The 15,519-nt window shown below is 42.9% G+C and overlaps 2 protein-coding genes across 3 annotated transcripts in view; one reads left to right on the forward strand and one right to left on the reverse strand.

Moving 5' to 3' along the window:
* The window catches only part of LOC139812188 (uncharacterized), a 29,857-nt gene extending 21,985 nt beyond the window's left edge, over positions 1 to 7,872 (reverse strand). The window contains exon 1 of one of the 2 annotated variants that reach the window (XM_071776840.1): positions 7,309 to 7,872. In XM_071776840.1, the coding sequence (XP_071632941.1) occupies positions 7,309 to 7,360 (52 nt within the window). In that variant the 5' untranslated portion in view covers positions 7,361 to 7,872. The other variant, XM_071776839.1, reaches the window with a different exon arrangement.
* A 4,209-nt stretch (positions 7,873 to 12,081) lies between these two features.
* LOC139812478 (peptidyl-prolyl cis-trans isomerase) lies at positions 12,082 to 15,322 on the forward strand. The gene is made up of 3 exons (XM_071777335.1): positions 12,082 to 12,366; positions 13,579 to 13,932; positions 14,588 to 15,322. The coding sequence occupies exons 1-3, from the start codon at positions 12,163 to 12,165 to the stop codon at positions 14,657 to 14,659; spliced, it is 630 nt and encodes a 209-aa protein (XP_071633436.1). The 5' UTR covers positions 12,082 to 12,162; the 3' UTR covers positions 14,660 to 15,322.
* Positions 15,323 to 15,519: the final 197 nt, after the last annotated feature.

Genomic DNA, 15,519 nt, shown 5'->3' on the forward strand with positions numbered 1-15,519 from the left:
AAAGGTCACTTTTGCACGTGCAATCGTTCCTTAGAATCTTGTGTGGTCTCCCAAATATAAATCTTTCATTTTTGTTCACAAAAGTCTTTGAAACATCGCATGTATTTTGCAGAATATATAAGAACTAATGCAAGTCGGCACGATCAAAGATCTCCTTGTAAAAGAAAGTCGTACATAAATCATCACAAAAGAATTTTCAGTATTTAAATTTCCTTACTGATGTGATATTTAAAATTATTTAAAATAATAATTAAATAAATTAAATTTAAAATAATAATTTAGAATGCTCAAGACAGAGTTAATTCTACGTCTTTAATGTCTACGTCCTTCGTTGGGAAGATACGTGCATTATCTCTCCCGTGCTTTATTTCTCCCCTTCTAACTTCGACCGATTCGACACGCATGTAACAGGCCTTTCTCTTTACCGTTGAAGAAATGGAAGAAAATCATCGCAAGACAGTGTCATCCCTGCCCCCTTTCTCCGCACGTTTCGCACTCGATTAGATTACGTTCCTTACTGCGCATCGTTTCATTCGCGTTATCACGCTAGTTTCACTCGCGAGCATCATTCGTGCGTAACAACCGCTCGCGCGATACAACAAAATAAAAAAAAATAAGTAGAAATAAGACGTAACGCATGTCGGATGAGTGACGCATGTCGTTCGACGTGCAACGTACAAGGGCAGGGGTCAGTGAACTATACGCAGCCCGCGGGTATTACATGAATAAAGAAAGCGACTTTTACATGAATAAAAAAAGCTGTAGAAATTCACTTTTTATCTTATTATACATATAAAAGCCATAGTGGGGTGAGTCAAATTTTTTAAAATATTGACTCGTGTGCATAGATGCAATCTATACAATATTATAAATTGCATCTACGCACACGAGCCAATATTTTAAAAAATGTGACTTACACCGGCCACGGCTGCGGCTTTCACCAGTCTATATATGAGCATCTGCGTAACGTCCTTGACTTTGTCAAACCCTTTTCAAAAGTTAGCATCTGCATCTTTATACCTGTGCAAAAATTTTCCGAATTTTGAAAAAAAGGGGGCCAACTTCACAGACATGCAAAAATCTTTAAGAGTTTCAAGATCCTCAAGGTTTTACAGTCTGTACGATTTTCTTTGGCAACGACAAAGTTAATCCTCGGTCAATCCTCGGTCACACCTCCTTTTTCGAATACGTTTGTCACACAGGATTAATTTAACCTCAACGAATTTTCAAGTAGCTGCTGTTCAAAAACTAACAGTTAAGTGAATCGCAAAAAAAATTCTAAAATTAAATCTAAACATTGTAGAATGTATTCTCATTATAAAAAATTAACTTTTTGAGTGGCATCATGTTAAAAAAAATTCTCAAAAAATGTAAATTTCCAGAAAAAAAACAAAACCATAACTTTCATTTTCCAATGTTTTTGCTCAAAATTTTGCATAGTACTCTTAAGATATGTTACTTTAATATAAAAAAAAATAGTCTAGGATTACTTTGACCCCGTGTGACAACCGAGGGTTGACGCCACCATAGCGATTAGCACGAGTTGTTATCGCTCTGCCAAAAGCCGACGACATTCTGCGTATCTTTGATAATAACGTTTCATTCATAAATTCGAAGAAAATTCGAATCGTCCGTAAATTGATAATTGTAACTTTCCAATGCCGATTTAACCCTTTTATTTTCACATTTATTTAAGCTAGAAAATTAGCTAGAAAAAACATACGTGTTCGTATTTTTGATAACATCTCTATTTAGAAGTGTTTAAATACATGTGCTATTAAAACATGTGTTAGACCTACTTAACACAAGATTGAAAGGAACTAATAAATATATACAATATATGTTCAAGATAAGATTTAAGAAATACAGACGGATACTATTTTATTACATACCTAACTCTAAGCCATATAGCTACGACGGAAGGAAACGAAGGGGTTAAAAGAATTCGAAAGTCATATTTTCATATAGATATTAAAAAACAAAATAATACTTTAATAAAAACAAGACTTATTTGTTTTTATGCGCGCTTTCATTATCGATGCAAAAGAAATATTCTCTAAATAGAGATTTATCTCTATTAAATTAAACTAAAATAATTAAGCTAACTAGAACACGAAGGTATATATCTATAATTATAAAAATTGCGAAAGTGCTTTAGCAAAATTTCGATCTTTTCGGAAACGATCGATACGTAAAAAAAAGCATTTTTAATTTTTAACCCTCCACTCCAACGTTTTTTCCGCCCCTTTAATCCTCCAACCATGCACTTTCGAGTCCCACGTGTTTTTTATAATGTTAACAGCTTTGAAAAATTCTCAAAAAATTATTATAATATCTTTGTACCTTCGACTAAAAATCAATGTAAATAACATTTGGAAATCATTTATTTAAATATTTTTTTACAACATTTATATGTTGACAAACACACATTACGACTCGTTTTATTTAAAAAATCATTTTTCCGGCGTGGGGGGGGATTATCCCACAATAATTTGTTTTTCACAAAAAAACGACTGTTAGAAACTCGTGGGACACGAAAGGGCATGGTTGGAGTAAATAGGGTTAAGAAAAGAATTACGAGAACAAAATTAACAATGAGGCAACAAATTATCGCTAATTCCTACACGTGCTCCGCGTTTGATGGCTCGCTTTTATTCTTAGATCTTATTGTTATAGCTTTCAAAACGCCGCGTCTAAATGCAACCTCGCGTCATTTCTGAATGCCATTTTAAATGCCTGGTGACATTATCAACACCGAGCTGGCACCAGTTTTGCACCTGATAATGTCGACGCAAACGCGTACGCGCATGCACACAGGCACGTGCACGCGTACCGCGTCTGCGATAACCGGCGCGGCGGGTCCTTCGCTCGCGATCGTCACGCGCGAATTTTACGCGCGCGCGCGCGCGCGCTAACGGGGCCTGCGCCTCGTCCTAACGGAAACCGCGCGATCGCGCGTGTCTATTGAAACGCGAACGAAGGTCTCACGCGGAAAGGTGCTTTTATGAACTATCTCGCGGACTTTATTTTTACAAGATAAAAAAAAAACGACCAAAGATAATGAGATAAACGGGACACGCGCTGAATCGCGGAGTTCTAACGGGAAAACCCGCGATGCGAATCAGCGATGTGTCCGTCCGTTCGAGAGGAGAGACTTTATCGTTCTCGCAGGTCGGCGCCATCGTCCGAGCGTGGCAAAATTTCCTATCTCCTTTGCTTTTTCTTTTTAATTTTATTGATGATGAGACGAACAAACTCGCCGTTTTCTCTGACGCTCCTTCGCTTGACCGCGACCGAGATCTTAATCGTACGGATCGGAACGATCGCTACACGTGCGTCGGATGTGTTTTCGCGTCTCTCTCTTCCAGTGGGAGGCACGTTCAAGGAGCCGGGATTTTCCGAAGAAAGAAACAGATGTCGAGACGAGACGTGGATTTTCGCAAATTCGGACGAGGTACTGCGAACACGTGCGAGGGGGAAAGGTAAAAGTCGAGACGAGTTTGACACACCTGCAACGCATATGCTTATGTTGTATTAATATACAGGGTGGACCATTTTAATCCATCCAGTCGAATATCTCGAAAACCAAGCCCGGGAGAGAAAAATGTTTCAGACAAAGTTGTTTGGTTTCGAGGGGGGCCATAAGATGGTGTCATTGGTTTAACCATGGATGGTCGTTTAGCTCAGACACCTTTAATTTCTTAAATGAAAACCCCTATTTTTTAATGCATATTCTTGTAGCTAATCTCAAGAGCTTTTCAAAACACTATAAAAAAGTATTTTTTCGTTAAGAACTTTTGGAATTATAAGGCTTGAAAGTTCTAGTATTATGACATAAAATACAAAATATCTTGTAAAACATTAAGTTTTCGGTAATGTTACCTTAATACTTTTATGCACAGAATAATGAGACGAATCAATTGGTATGAAAAAAAACATAGTTGCTTTTAAGAAAAAGTATGCAGATGCGTGTTGCAAATTACATATTTTTTCTTAAAAAAAAAACTGCCTTTTTTATACCAATTGATTCGTCTCATTATTCTGTGCATAAAAGTATTAAGGTAACATTACCGAAAACTTAATGTTTTACAAGATATTTTATATTTTATGTCAAAATACTAGAACTTTCAAGCCTTATAATTCCAAAAGTTATTAACGAAAAAATACTTCATTACAGTGTTTTGAAAAGCTCTCGAGATTAGCTACAAGAATATGCATGGAAAAATAGGGGTTTCCATTTTCACGTGAGCTTTAAACGACCATCCATGGTTAAACCAATGACACCATCTTATGGCCCCCTCGAAACCAAACAACTTTTGTCTGAAACATTTTTCTCTCCCGGGCTTGGTTTTCGAGATATTCAACTGGATGAATTAAAATGGTCCACCCTGTATTTTGTTTGTCACAAGAAAAAGGACCCTTCACGATTCGAATGAGAAAAACGGAATTGGTAGAGGCGGTGCCGGTGGAGCTGGCGGTGGTGGTGGTGGACCAACTCGAACATTGAAAATGTTTTTCAAAAGAATCGTGTGGGGTCCTTCATTGAACATCTTGAAGTGGCCTTAGGACACCTGCGTTATTCTTTGACAGATGTACCGCCCCAGTCAAACTCCTCGCCTGGCAGTGTCTTTAAATCGGATCACGCGATCTACAGACTAGAGAACCGCTCGAGAATACCCCTCCTCCCCTCTCCAATAAATCAATCAATACATCCGATAAACGTCTCAAATGAAATATTACCTAAATCCATTAAGTCTTAGAAGGCCCCTACGTGCTTTTCTGTTTTAAATCCTTGTAACTCGGTTCCTAATCAAAATTTTTAGACCGCGTGATTGGTATTTAGGAGTAAAGAGAGTTGCTCTTAAGCCCATTCTACAATAGCCGTAAAAGTATGCGTTAAGACGTAAGCAGTAAAAATTGACCAACTACAGTCGATCATTCTTGGATTGTAAAAATCCCATTAGTCAATAGCTTACCGCTTACGTCTTAACGCATACTTTTACGGCTATTGTAGAATGGGCTTTAATGATACATACTTTAACCACTTTTGAAAAATTATATTGTAAAGAAATTAAAATCTTTCCATAAATAAGAAAAAGATAAAATTTTAAATGTTCAAGCTTACTAACAAAATCAATTTTGTATACACTTACAGTTAGTTTAACATGTATATTATTAATTTATTAATTTATTTTCATGATGAGGTTGTTTGCTCAGTAATTAGGACATTCACAAAAAAAAATGCACGTAGGTCTCCTAGGTTTTAATCCAATCCGGATATATGCACCTTGCTTCGTGAGCAACGTGCGAAAGGTTCTCGACACAATAAACACTGAGAGCACCTAAAAATGCAGGTCAGGATGTGTGATCAACCTCTGCTTTCGTTGTTTTTTTAACTCCATTTTTTTTAAATCTTCCGCTTTTCTCTCGTTTTTTTTTTTTTTTTTGTACAGCCGTAAACTTTCTACTGTAGCTAAATCAAGCTTTTTATTGCGAAACTTTTATTGCCAATTTCTTTCGAACAAAAAATTTATTGCCTTACTTTTCGAAGAGAAGTCAAAGATAGAAATGAGTTTATGGCACTTATTCATTTTACAAGCATCACTTCTAATTTTGTTCTTGAAAATACTACGATTACTACTGTACCTTAGAAATTAAATTTAAAATTAGACACTATAAAAATTTTTAATACGACTTTTTCTAAATATTGTATCTTAGAAACTAGCAATAATAAACATAAAACCATTTACCGTTATACAATTTAAGCTCCTGGTATATCGAAAAATTTTTAAATTTTATTAACTCCATTTTGACAAAAACTGAAGATACGATTCTTTAACTCTAACGATGAGACAACAGATATATATTTTTATTTATTTATTTATTTCGGAAGTGCCGTTCGTATAATAAACGAGTACCGAGTTTGCAATATATCGACGAGCCTGCTCCAAAACTACAACACGTGTTTTCATCGCGCGTCGACATTTGCGCGAGAACGCACCGAAGAAAGAAAGAAGGGAGAAACGTGGCCGGGCGCGAAACATCCGGAGCGCGCCGCGCGCCTCTAGTGTAAGACCTATAATAACAGCCCGGTTATCGCTCCGGTAGGCGCCAAGTGTGTCGCATGCATGCGTGCATACGTGCGTACGTGCGTGCGTGCGTGCGTGCGTGCGCGCGCGCGCACGCGGCCCCTGCATCTCGCGATCCGCGCGGCGTACGTAACTGAACTGATGAACGATGACTGAGAGGGATGCTTACGTTTCTGCGAGTCCTGGCGGGAGCGCGATCGCCGGCTCACGGCGTAGCAGATCACGAGGACGATCCCGCCGGCGATCAACGTGGCGAGCAGCATCATCAGGCCGGGCACGCTCGCGCTCTCCAGCACGTTCGTCGGGCACGTCGTGTTCTCCATCTTCGGCCCCGCCGCCGCGTGCAAACGGGGAGAAGCCTCAACCGGCACTTTTGGTCGCGCGAGTCGCGAGAGCGTAGGCACCGCGCACCACGTATACGCGCGCGCGGACGTAACAACACAACAACGGCGCGCACCCCTCACACACGCGTACGTAACGTACGTAGATGCGCGCGCGCGCGCACATACACACGTACACACGTTCCACGCGCGCTCACGTGCCGGGACGGCGCGGCGGAAAGAAGCCGCGGAAGAAGCCCGTGGTATACCGGAGGTGCCCGCGCGACCACGCGACAAAGCGAAGCAGAAATCGGAGGGTGGGCGGCGCGCGCGTGTTATCTCCGCGTTCGTTCCAGTCCCACACGCACCAGTCACATGTACGCGGCGAACACGACGGCGTGTGCGTGCGCGTGCCGCCCGGCGCGTAAACCGGGCGTTCCGAAAAGCCACAGGCCACTGAATGGGGGTGGGGGAAGATGGGGGGGTGAGCGAGCCGGCCGCGGTGCGTACGTTTCGCTAGATCGCCGTGTCGCCGAGTGATTTCGCGAATCGGCGCGGCAGGCGCCGGCCTCGCGCTGGTGCCGTTCTGTGCTCCAATCACGTGACCGCAGCCGTGAATCACGGAGTAGACGCGCGACTCCCGCCGGCGAAAGTTCCGTTCCGCGCGCGTTCTCGCGAAAGGGGGGTCAATTCGGCGAACACGGCCGAATTAATTGCGCGCGGCGGCGGACGTTTCCTCCCTCTCCTCGCTTTTCCCTTCTGTCCCTCTTTTATCCACCTGTCTAGGTTCACGGCGCGCGCCTAAGCTCCCGCCGTTTTAACGCGGAAAATTTCAAAACCGCTCGTCGTCGCGCCTTCTCTCGGCACGGCGCGCGCGCGATACAAGATTCGATACGTACATAATGTCACTCGTGCTGCGAGATGCGGCGATTTAAGCGCGCGCGATCGCATCCTCCGCCGTCGGGGTCCTGCACTCGTCCTGCACCGCCCGGCCGTGACTCTTGTGCAGCGGCGACCCGGTTATCCGCGCGTGCATGCGCGTCGGCGGGGTCCACGACGCTGTCCCGTGGTGGCGTCGCGCTGACATGAAAGGGCCGCCGTCGGTCACCATGCCACGGCGTGATCTGCTCGCGCGAAACGGTAGCATTCGATCCCTCGAAATTCCGAGGAAGAAATTCCGAAGATAAGTGTTTTATCCTCTCGTCGCACTCGCGCCGAAAATCGTATCTGGCCGATCAGCAGCTCTCCCCGACGTCTTTAAAGTCTCCCGCGGGGAGTGTGCCTCGTGAAAAAAAAAAAAAGCGGATCGCGACTTACGTAAGCGGCGGTAGCGACGAGGACGGCGACGATGATGCGCGCGCGGGCCCGGGCCGTGTAATAAGCCGCGACGGTGACGCGAGACGCGACGCGAGGCGATCCTCTCCTCCTCCCGCGATACGGCTCGGCGCGTGTTTGCCGCGGCGAGTCATCGCGCGCCGGTAATATACCGCTTCGCGGAACCGCGCTTCCGAAGCGCGCCGAACTCCCTACCCACGACCCACGTCGCCTATCTTTTCCCCCTTCTCGCTCGCGAACGTCCCGCGACCGACGATCGACACCCCACACAGTATCGCGCGCGAGCGAACTTGATCTAAAATTGACCTTCCACGAGATAAAACGCTTGATTGATTTTCCCGACCGGTGACCGACACCCTGAGCTTTTTCGTTTTATCGATCGTCAGTGACTGTCACGGAACTGACGGAACGACTGTCAAATAAAGTATCATATATCGTCCCAAACAGCACAATGTCTAAAATTGGGGCACGAGGCGTCATTAAAACGTCTTAATGACGTCGTGTCCCAATTTTGGACATCGTTCTGTCTGAGATATTTTTATGCAAATCAATGCTATAAATTCAACACTAAGAATAAGTGAAACAGAGGACCGTTATAAATATGCAATCAATTAGAGAGAAAAACCTTTTACGGGACTGGAGCTTTTGATAATATCTATAATCTAATAATAATATTGTATGACTTTTGTATACTTTTTTCAAACTCAATAATAAGCTACGTTGATTTTTTTCTCTTAAATACTATAAACTCAGTATCGTTCTTATTAATATAAAATCATTTACTCCGGCGTGAATAGAAAATCAACTGAGATACGCTTGAATGTGTTAACGGTACTTCTGAACCCAAACAAACCACTGGACGTTGACTGGTATTGTCCTTCGTCAGAAAGCAGGAGCCATTGATTGATTATGAGATTATAAGATTAATGATTGGAAGATTATAAGAATACCCGGTTCGGCATTATCTGGGGACGAGAAGATCCTTATCTGTCTGAGGCGAACGCTGTCACGTGCTCAACCAGCGATTCATATAATTACGATTAAATATATTTATGCGCACGTACGATAACATTGTCCAGTTTATTTCAAGCGTGTAGTTTTTAAGCCGAAATCTCCCAACTTAGCAAATATATGAACAGGTTTAATTCTCTTCTTTTAGCATGATTTCCCTAAGCTCAAACACAACCATAAAATTGTTGAGGCTCAGTTCCTGAGGACCACACTCTCTCCACAAAAATCCGGATTTGGAAATCTAATTTTAGATCGCGCAACATCTCGGTTTGATTCAAACCGAATGGCTCGTGGAGAAGAACGTTTCCTCGTGCGACAATTAACCGCCTCACTTTTGTATTCTCGATCTTTTATGTCTCTCGCGATTACGTCACCTCGTCGTCACCTCTGCGATCGCATAACGGCTCATTTCCGATGCATAACGATGCATTTTCCGGAAGCGTGTTTATCCTCCAGCTGGAAGTAAACTATTCGTCATGAAGGAAAAATCGTTTACGATCGATCTTTCCCCGAATCCGCGTCGCCGATCCTGGGAACATCGCTGTTTCTCCTCCTCTCGATTCAGAGCGACACGGTGATGAGTGTCGCTCTTCCGAGAAGACTCGACACGTGTGTCACGCCGCACGCGAATTGATAAACAGCCTGAAAACAATGCGCATCACCGTTCTACGTCGTCTTCAGCGTGACGAAATTCCACGACGCTTTTGCGTAGCCCCGCGGTATCGTCGGAAACCAGCGGGGACCGCTTTTCGTGGGAGAAAAAAAACGCGTAATCGCAGAATTGCCAATGTTGCCCCATAATCGTGTCCTTCGACGCAGCGCATTTTTTTTGTGCCGCTCGTGAATTTTTATGCGTGAACGTTCATCCTCGCAGAGAGAGAGAGAGAGAGAGAGAGAGCGAGCGCGTGGCGTTCGCTTGAATAATTACCTTACCGAGTAAGACGGACACTCGGGGGGTTTTTTTTTTTAATTTTTGATTGGCCTGCTAGAGAGCGGCATTTTGTCGCCGCACGAGGATACGGACATCTGTCTCGAGCGAGGATTTTGAACGCCGACCCGAGTCGAGCGTTCATCTTTGGTCGTTCATTCGATTCGGCATATAATTATATGACCGTTCTCCGTTCGCTACGCGGACGAACGGTCTATCGTAGGACGCTCTCGGAGCGGCTGCGGCAGGATGCATTATAAATGTCCAACCCGTTACTCGCTCCGTTACTTTTCCCTATTTTCAAGCGCCTTCGTCCTCGATTCTCGACTCTCACGCTCGAGCTCGGGCACCGTGTCAGCAGCGGGTATTTAAGTAGAAACAAGACGGTTAGACAGGGGGATAATTCGTGGACGCAAAACACAATGGAAGCGTATACATGGTTAACGGAATTAATAATTAATGATGAAATTATTACGTTTCAAGCGTCAGTACGTGTAATCAGACCGCTCGATTTGGCTGAGCGTGTCCGTTTCTCGTGCAACGATTATAAAAGTTGCGACGACTTCGATCTCGAGTTCAGCCGACTTACGTTCATTTCTACACCAATTTGGATTAACTTATTCAATCTCGGTTTAACTTACTTTTTACCTTTTTTCTGGTTTCAAAATCAATTAAACCGAGATTAAAGTTAATCTGCATTGATATGGCAATAGACAGCGAACTATCGATTGACTTATCGAGCAGTGTCAATAGCGTTTCGTTGACGCAGATAAAAGAATTAATTGTTTAACAAATTAGATTAGGGACAAAGGAGTCGCGCAATCGGAAGTTCTCCTGTAAGCAATTCGATCTCGGTTGAATTCGTCGTCGATGGAGTTAAATCGGAATTCGATTGATTGTTTGATAATTAAATTATAGATTACGGACGACGGATCGTACTGTCGGAAGTTCTGACGTAAGCAATTTGATCTCGGTTGAATTCGTCGGCAATGGAGTTAAATCGGGATTCGCGATTGAATCGTTGGTTCTCAATTTTCCCTACTAAATCGCCAATGGCCTTATATACAGTTTGCCACGTTACGCCTTTTCTTTATTGAATTCGTGGCACAAGATTTGTGGAGCTGGATATGCGACGGTACACACGGGATGGTATATTGACAAACATTTGGGATCACAAGTTCTTATTCTCCTCTGTGTTTACAAACAGATTTCTTCCCCAACCTGTTCCAACAATCGGCAGTTTCCCGTTGAGGTCTCATCGCTTATAGTGCCTTTCGACACATTCTTTGGGCAGAGCACACAATCAATAACGGGATAATATTTAATTATTCAAATATATGGAACATTATAGCGATCCGCAGAGTCGATATTATTTCGTCACACGTCGCGACAGTTAAAAAAAAAAACTCATTTTCGAGTGATTTGAAAACGGACGCAGAGAAATGATACGAAATTAAAAGAGCAGGTTTAGAAAAAATTAATATTGATCGTCAGCTAATGTCAACATTTATGAAGTAATGACAACATTCAAGTCGTTCTTTTAACGAAAGGATATAACTAAAGAATTAGCTAGGGCCACTTTTCGACCAAGCTCTGATTAACTTAATTGACAGTCCATCGGAAATGACCAATCGCATTTGCCAATCTGCTTAATGAGAAAATGTGATTAGTAATTTCTAATGGACTAATCAACGATTTAGTTAATCGGAGTTTAGTCGAAATGGCCCTTTTAGCTTTCGCCGTATGAGTCTACTTCGAGGTCTACTTCTTATCCTTCTTATTAGCAAGTAAGTTGGCCAAGCCCAAATGACTGTGCGAATCAGTCATTCTGGGGAAAAACAATATTTAATGCATCTTGTTTTATTTAGATTTTAGAATTATCAATTACATGAGCTCATAACCTTTGGGACATAAAAACATCCAAGTGGCGCACTCTAGCGGCAATAGTACGCATAATAAATAGTCGATATAATACCGGCGGTAGGAATGCGCGGCTATTCGTGAAATTTGATTCACAAATTGTTTAGATTATTTTTTGTTTCAAGTTCAACTCCGTTTTTCTTCTCTCGCTAAACGCTCGAATATATACGCAGTCATCTCGTTTTAATTATAAAATTGCTGAGCCAGGTCTTCAATCACGCGAATACAAGATTGTGACATAGCTCGTTCGTTTGACGATTAGAGATTTTAATGCTGCAATAATGGCAACGCGCGTCAGTAAGAATCCACGAACAAGTATCTGATTGGCCGTCGAAGTCTGCCGGGAAGCGCGGCGCCCGATTGGCCGTCGCCGGCGGTCCCGCCGCCTCATTCGGCAGCAGGCAATTTGCAACCGAAAACGGTCCTTTTATTACATAATATTTTCGCGGAATAACCGGCGAAAGGGCCGGAAAACCGCCGAAACCTACGACGCCATGCGTACCGCGCCGATCGCCGCGCGTGGAATCGATTTCCGGCGGGTTTCCAGGAGCGGCAGAATATGGCGTTGAGATCGATTTGCCGGCTGTCAATTGATTCGACCTTCAGGCAGTCGAGCCATTTCGGAGCCACCGCCCGGCCGAGACGACCGTCCCACGACACGCTCCTACGAAGTATCGCCGCAGCAGCTGGGAACATGGCACTGCCACGCGTTTTCTTCGACATGACCGCGGACGACAAGCCCGTGGGCCGCATCGTGATGGAGGTGAGCCGAAATTAACGCCCGTACGCGCCGCAACGACCGCCGAACGTCCCGCGCCGCTCCGACCGCGCGCTTCCTACGCGGATCCCGGCATGCCCATGGCCATCTTGATTTTTCCACCGCGCCGGTTCGCGATTCAACCGGACCCCTCGTTCTCGCGCGACGATCGGTTCCTCCGGTTCCTCCCCTTCGTCGTCGCCGCCGTCGTCCTCGTCCTCGTCGTCGCCGTGTCGCGTAGCTGGAGTAAATAATCGACGGACGACGGCGATCGGCGATCGGCGGCTGCCGTCGGTCGACGAGGACGCGATCGTGCGGAGTCACGGCCGAGCGCGATGCGTCACGCTCGCGCGAGCACGCTTTAACCATTACGAAATTTTCCATCACGACGGCGAACCTGTCGACCGGCCGCGTGCCCACGCGTGCCCGCGTGCGTGCGAGAAAAAATGCACCTGTCCCCCGCGCGAGCGCATATTTTTACTCCGATCGGAGGAGCTACTCCGAAATCACGGAAAATCGAAGGATATTGTGATCGCTCGAGATAAGGACGTGAAAAAATATTGTGACTCGCTCGCACGGAAGGTTATTACATTTTAGCAATACGGCCGATAAGATAAGACGCTCTCTCTTCCCGTCCTTTTTCGAAAATTATGATGAATTGACAGATCCGTATTTACGTGAAACGATTTTTCTTTTTTTTTAAATAAAAACGAACAGATTTTTCCTACGTGAAAAAGATTCCATCGAACGAAAGTATACTGTGTATTAATTGGCGTGTTATATAATTAGAAACTTTGCGCTAGGCTAAACATAGGTTTCCGCTCACGACAGCAATTTTATATTTTGCATAATGCAGAAGCATCGGCTTTTTAACACGCGAGTTTAGAATTTTTAACACAGATGGCGCGAGCTGGAGTAATAGCGCATATTTATTATTTATATCCTCTATCACGTTTTTTTTTTAATCGTTAATATTATTTCTTTAGAAACTAATTTATGTAAGGGCTAAAAAAAAACGTTTGTCTCGTTGCCGAACGAGCATAAATCTTACTTGAGTGTCTTAGCGTGTTGTACATTTAACTGTTGCTTACCTTTTTGCTGCTTTATTGCTCCACTATATTCTTTTAAGATAAATATATATTTAGAAATTATATATATATACAGTATAGTCTAGAAATGTCCAGAGAGTTTAATCATATTTTTAATGCAATTTTCTAGTTGAGGAAGGATGTCGTCCCCAAGACGGCGGAGAACTTCCGCGCGCTTTGTACCGGAGAGAAGGGTTTCGGCTACAAGGGTAGCAGTTTCCACAGGGTGATTCCGAACTTCATGTGCCAGGGTGGTGATTTCACCAACCACAATGGCACCGGCGGAAAGTCCATCTACGGCGCCAGGTTCGAGGACGAGAACTTTAAGTTGACTCACACCGAGCCTGGTATACTATCTATGGCGAATGCCGGCCCCAATACCAACGGCAGTCAGTTCTTCATCACCAGTGCCAAGACCAGCTGGCTCGACGGAAAGCACGTCGTGTTCGGAAAAGTCACCGAGGGCATGGATGTTGTTAGAAAAGTATGGTTTTTCTATTACTATTTCTAGCGATACTGCATATTTTTTATTAGCGAGGAATTGACGTCTAGTTTTTTTTATTATTATTCTTTATATTTATTCTTTGGGGATCGTGTAAGGTTGGATGTTATGAGATGGCGGATGTGATGTGATGAGGTGTCTCTAAAAATACGCGGATTTCTGCGAGTTGACTTCAATATGTGCCCAATTTGATCTTGTAGTAGCGTCGATCGGTCGATAAGGTCGATGAGTATTTCCCTGAATTTGTTTATATACATTTAGTCAGCGCGGCCAACCGCTCGTGAGAAAGCGCTTGCCCGCGTGTGACTATTTAGTGTGGTGCTGAGCTGCTATCTTAGTAGGGGCACATGCGGCCACCACAATTCTTGGAAATCTTTAACCTTCAATGCACGATTTATTTAGTTATTTTAAGATTCTTTTCTAAGTGCTTTATGCAAATTACAACTTTAAAATTCGTTTGATCAAACCCGAGATCTGCCAGTTACGAGTCAACAGTGAAATATTTTGTCACTTGAAATTATTTGTATTTAAAGTAACAGGGTCAAGAATCGAGTCTAGGTTTTATGCTTGATAAGCTATTTTATATTCAAATATTCAACAGCCTGGCTAATATATGTTATTTACGTATTGTTTTCAGTTGGAGGCCATGGGTTCTCAAAGCGGCAAGACATCCAAAAAGATCATAGTAGCGGATTCCGGAGAGTTGTAGATCAACTAGATACTGTAATGACTGCATTTTTATTTAGCTGTTGCATACCTATCTGCTGTCTTTATTGCCCTACTTCATCCATTCCTATCGACCAAGGTTCTCTCATCGACGCTAATAATTTGTTATCGGGCACGGAATGTCAAACTTGTCGAATTTTGTAGAAACAAAAGAAATTGTCTGCATTGAAATGTTTTCTACTCTATTTCAAGCAATTATACTTCTTTTTTATCAGAGGATAAAGAATCGTTTGCAGTGTGACTTTTTTCTATAACGAAGGATTTGCTAATTCAGAAATCTTGCTTCGTTCCACAGTCAATACACCTGTGTGTTATAAGAAATATGTGTTAAACTTTTGTTGCGAAATCCATATTCTTCCACACACTCGCTTAGTATCGCTAAGTGATATAGCGGAAATGACACATGTATGTATATCACGATTAGAGAATCCTCATTGTATGTTTTTTTTATAAATATATATATATATACCATTCCTCTTCTCTGCCGGAAAAAAAACAAACATCCCGTTTACCTATCGTAACGCGGGCAATGCCTGAAAGCGATACCATTTTACTGTAATACAACACCAAGTTGAAAAATGTAGTTGCAACAGTCTGAACAGTTTCGATTTCTTAAAAATAAAATTGTTTTCAGAAAGAAAAATAAGTTGTACGTTATTCGCGCTACATACATTGTAATTTTGTACGGCTCTATTAAGTAAACTATATTCTATATATATATCCCTTTAATTTTCAAAATAAATATTTTCCTGAAGATAATATCCAGATGGACATTGCATCTAATCCTTTCCTATCTTATATTTCAATATCTAGACAATAGATCCAGGTTGAAAAATCGATATA

The sequence above is a fragment of the Temnothorax longispinosus genome, chromosome 4, assembly GCF_030848805.1.
Source record: "Temnothorax longispinosus isolate EJ_2023e chromosome 4, Tlon_JGU_v1, whole genome shotgun sequence".
Classification (NCBI taxonomy): Eukaryota; Metazoa; Arthropoda; class Insecta; order Hymenoptera; family Formicidae; genus Temnothorax; species Temnothorax longispinosus.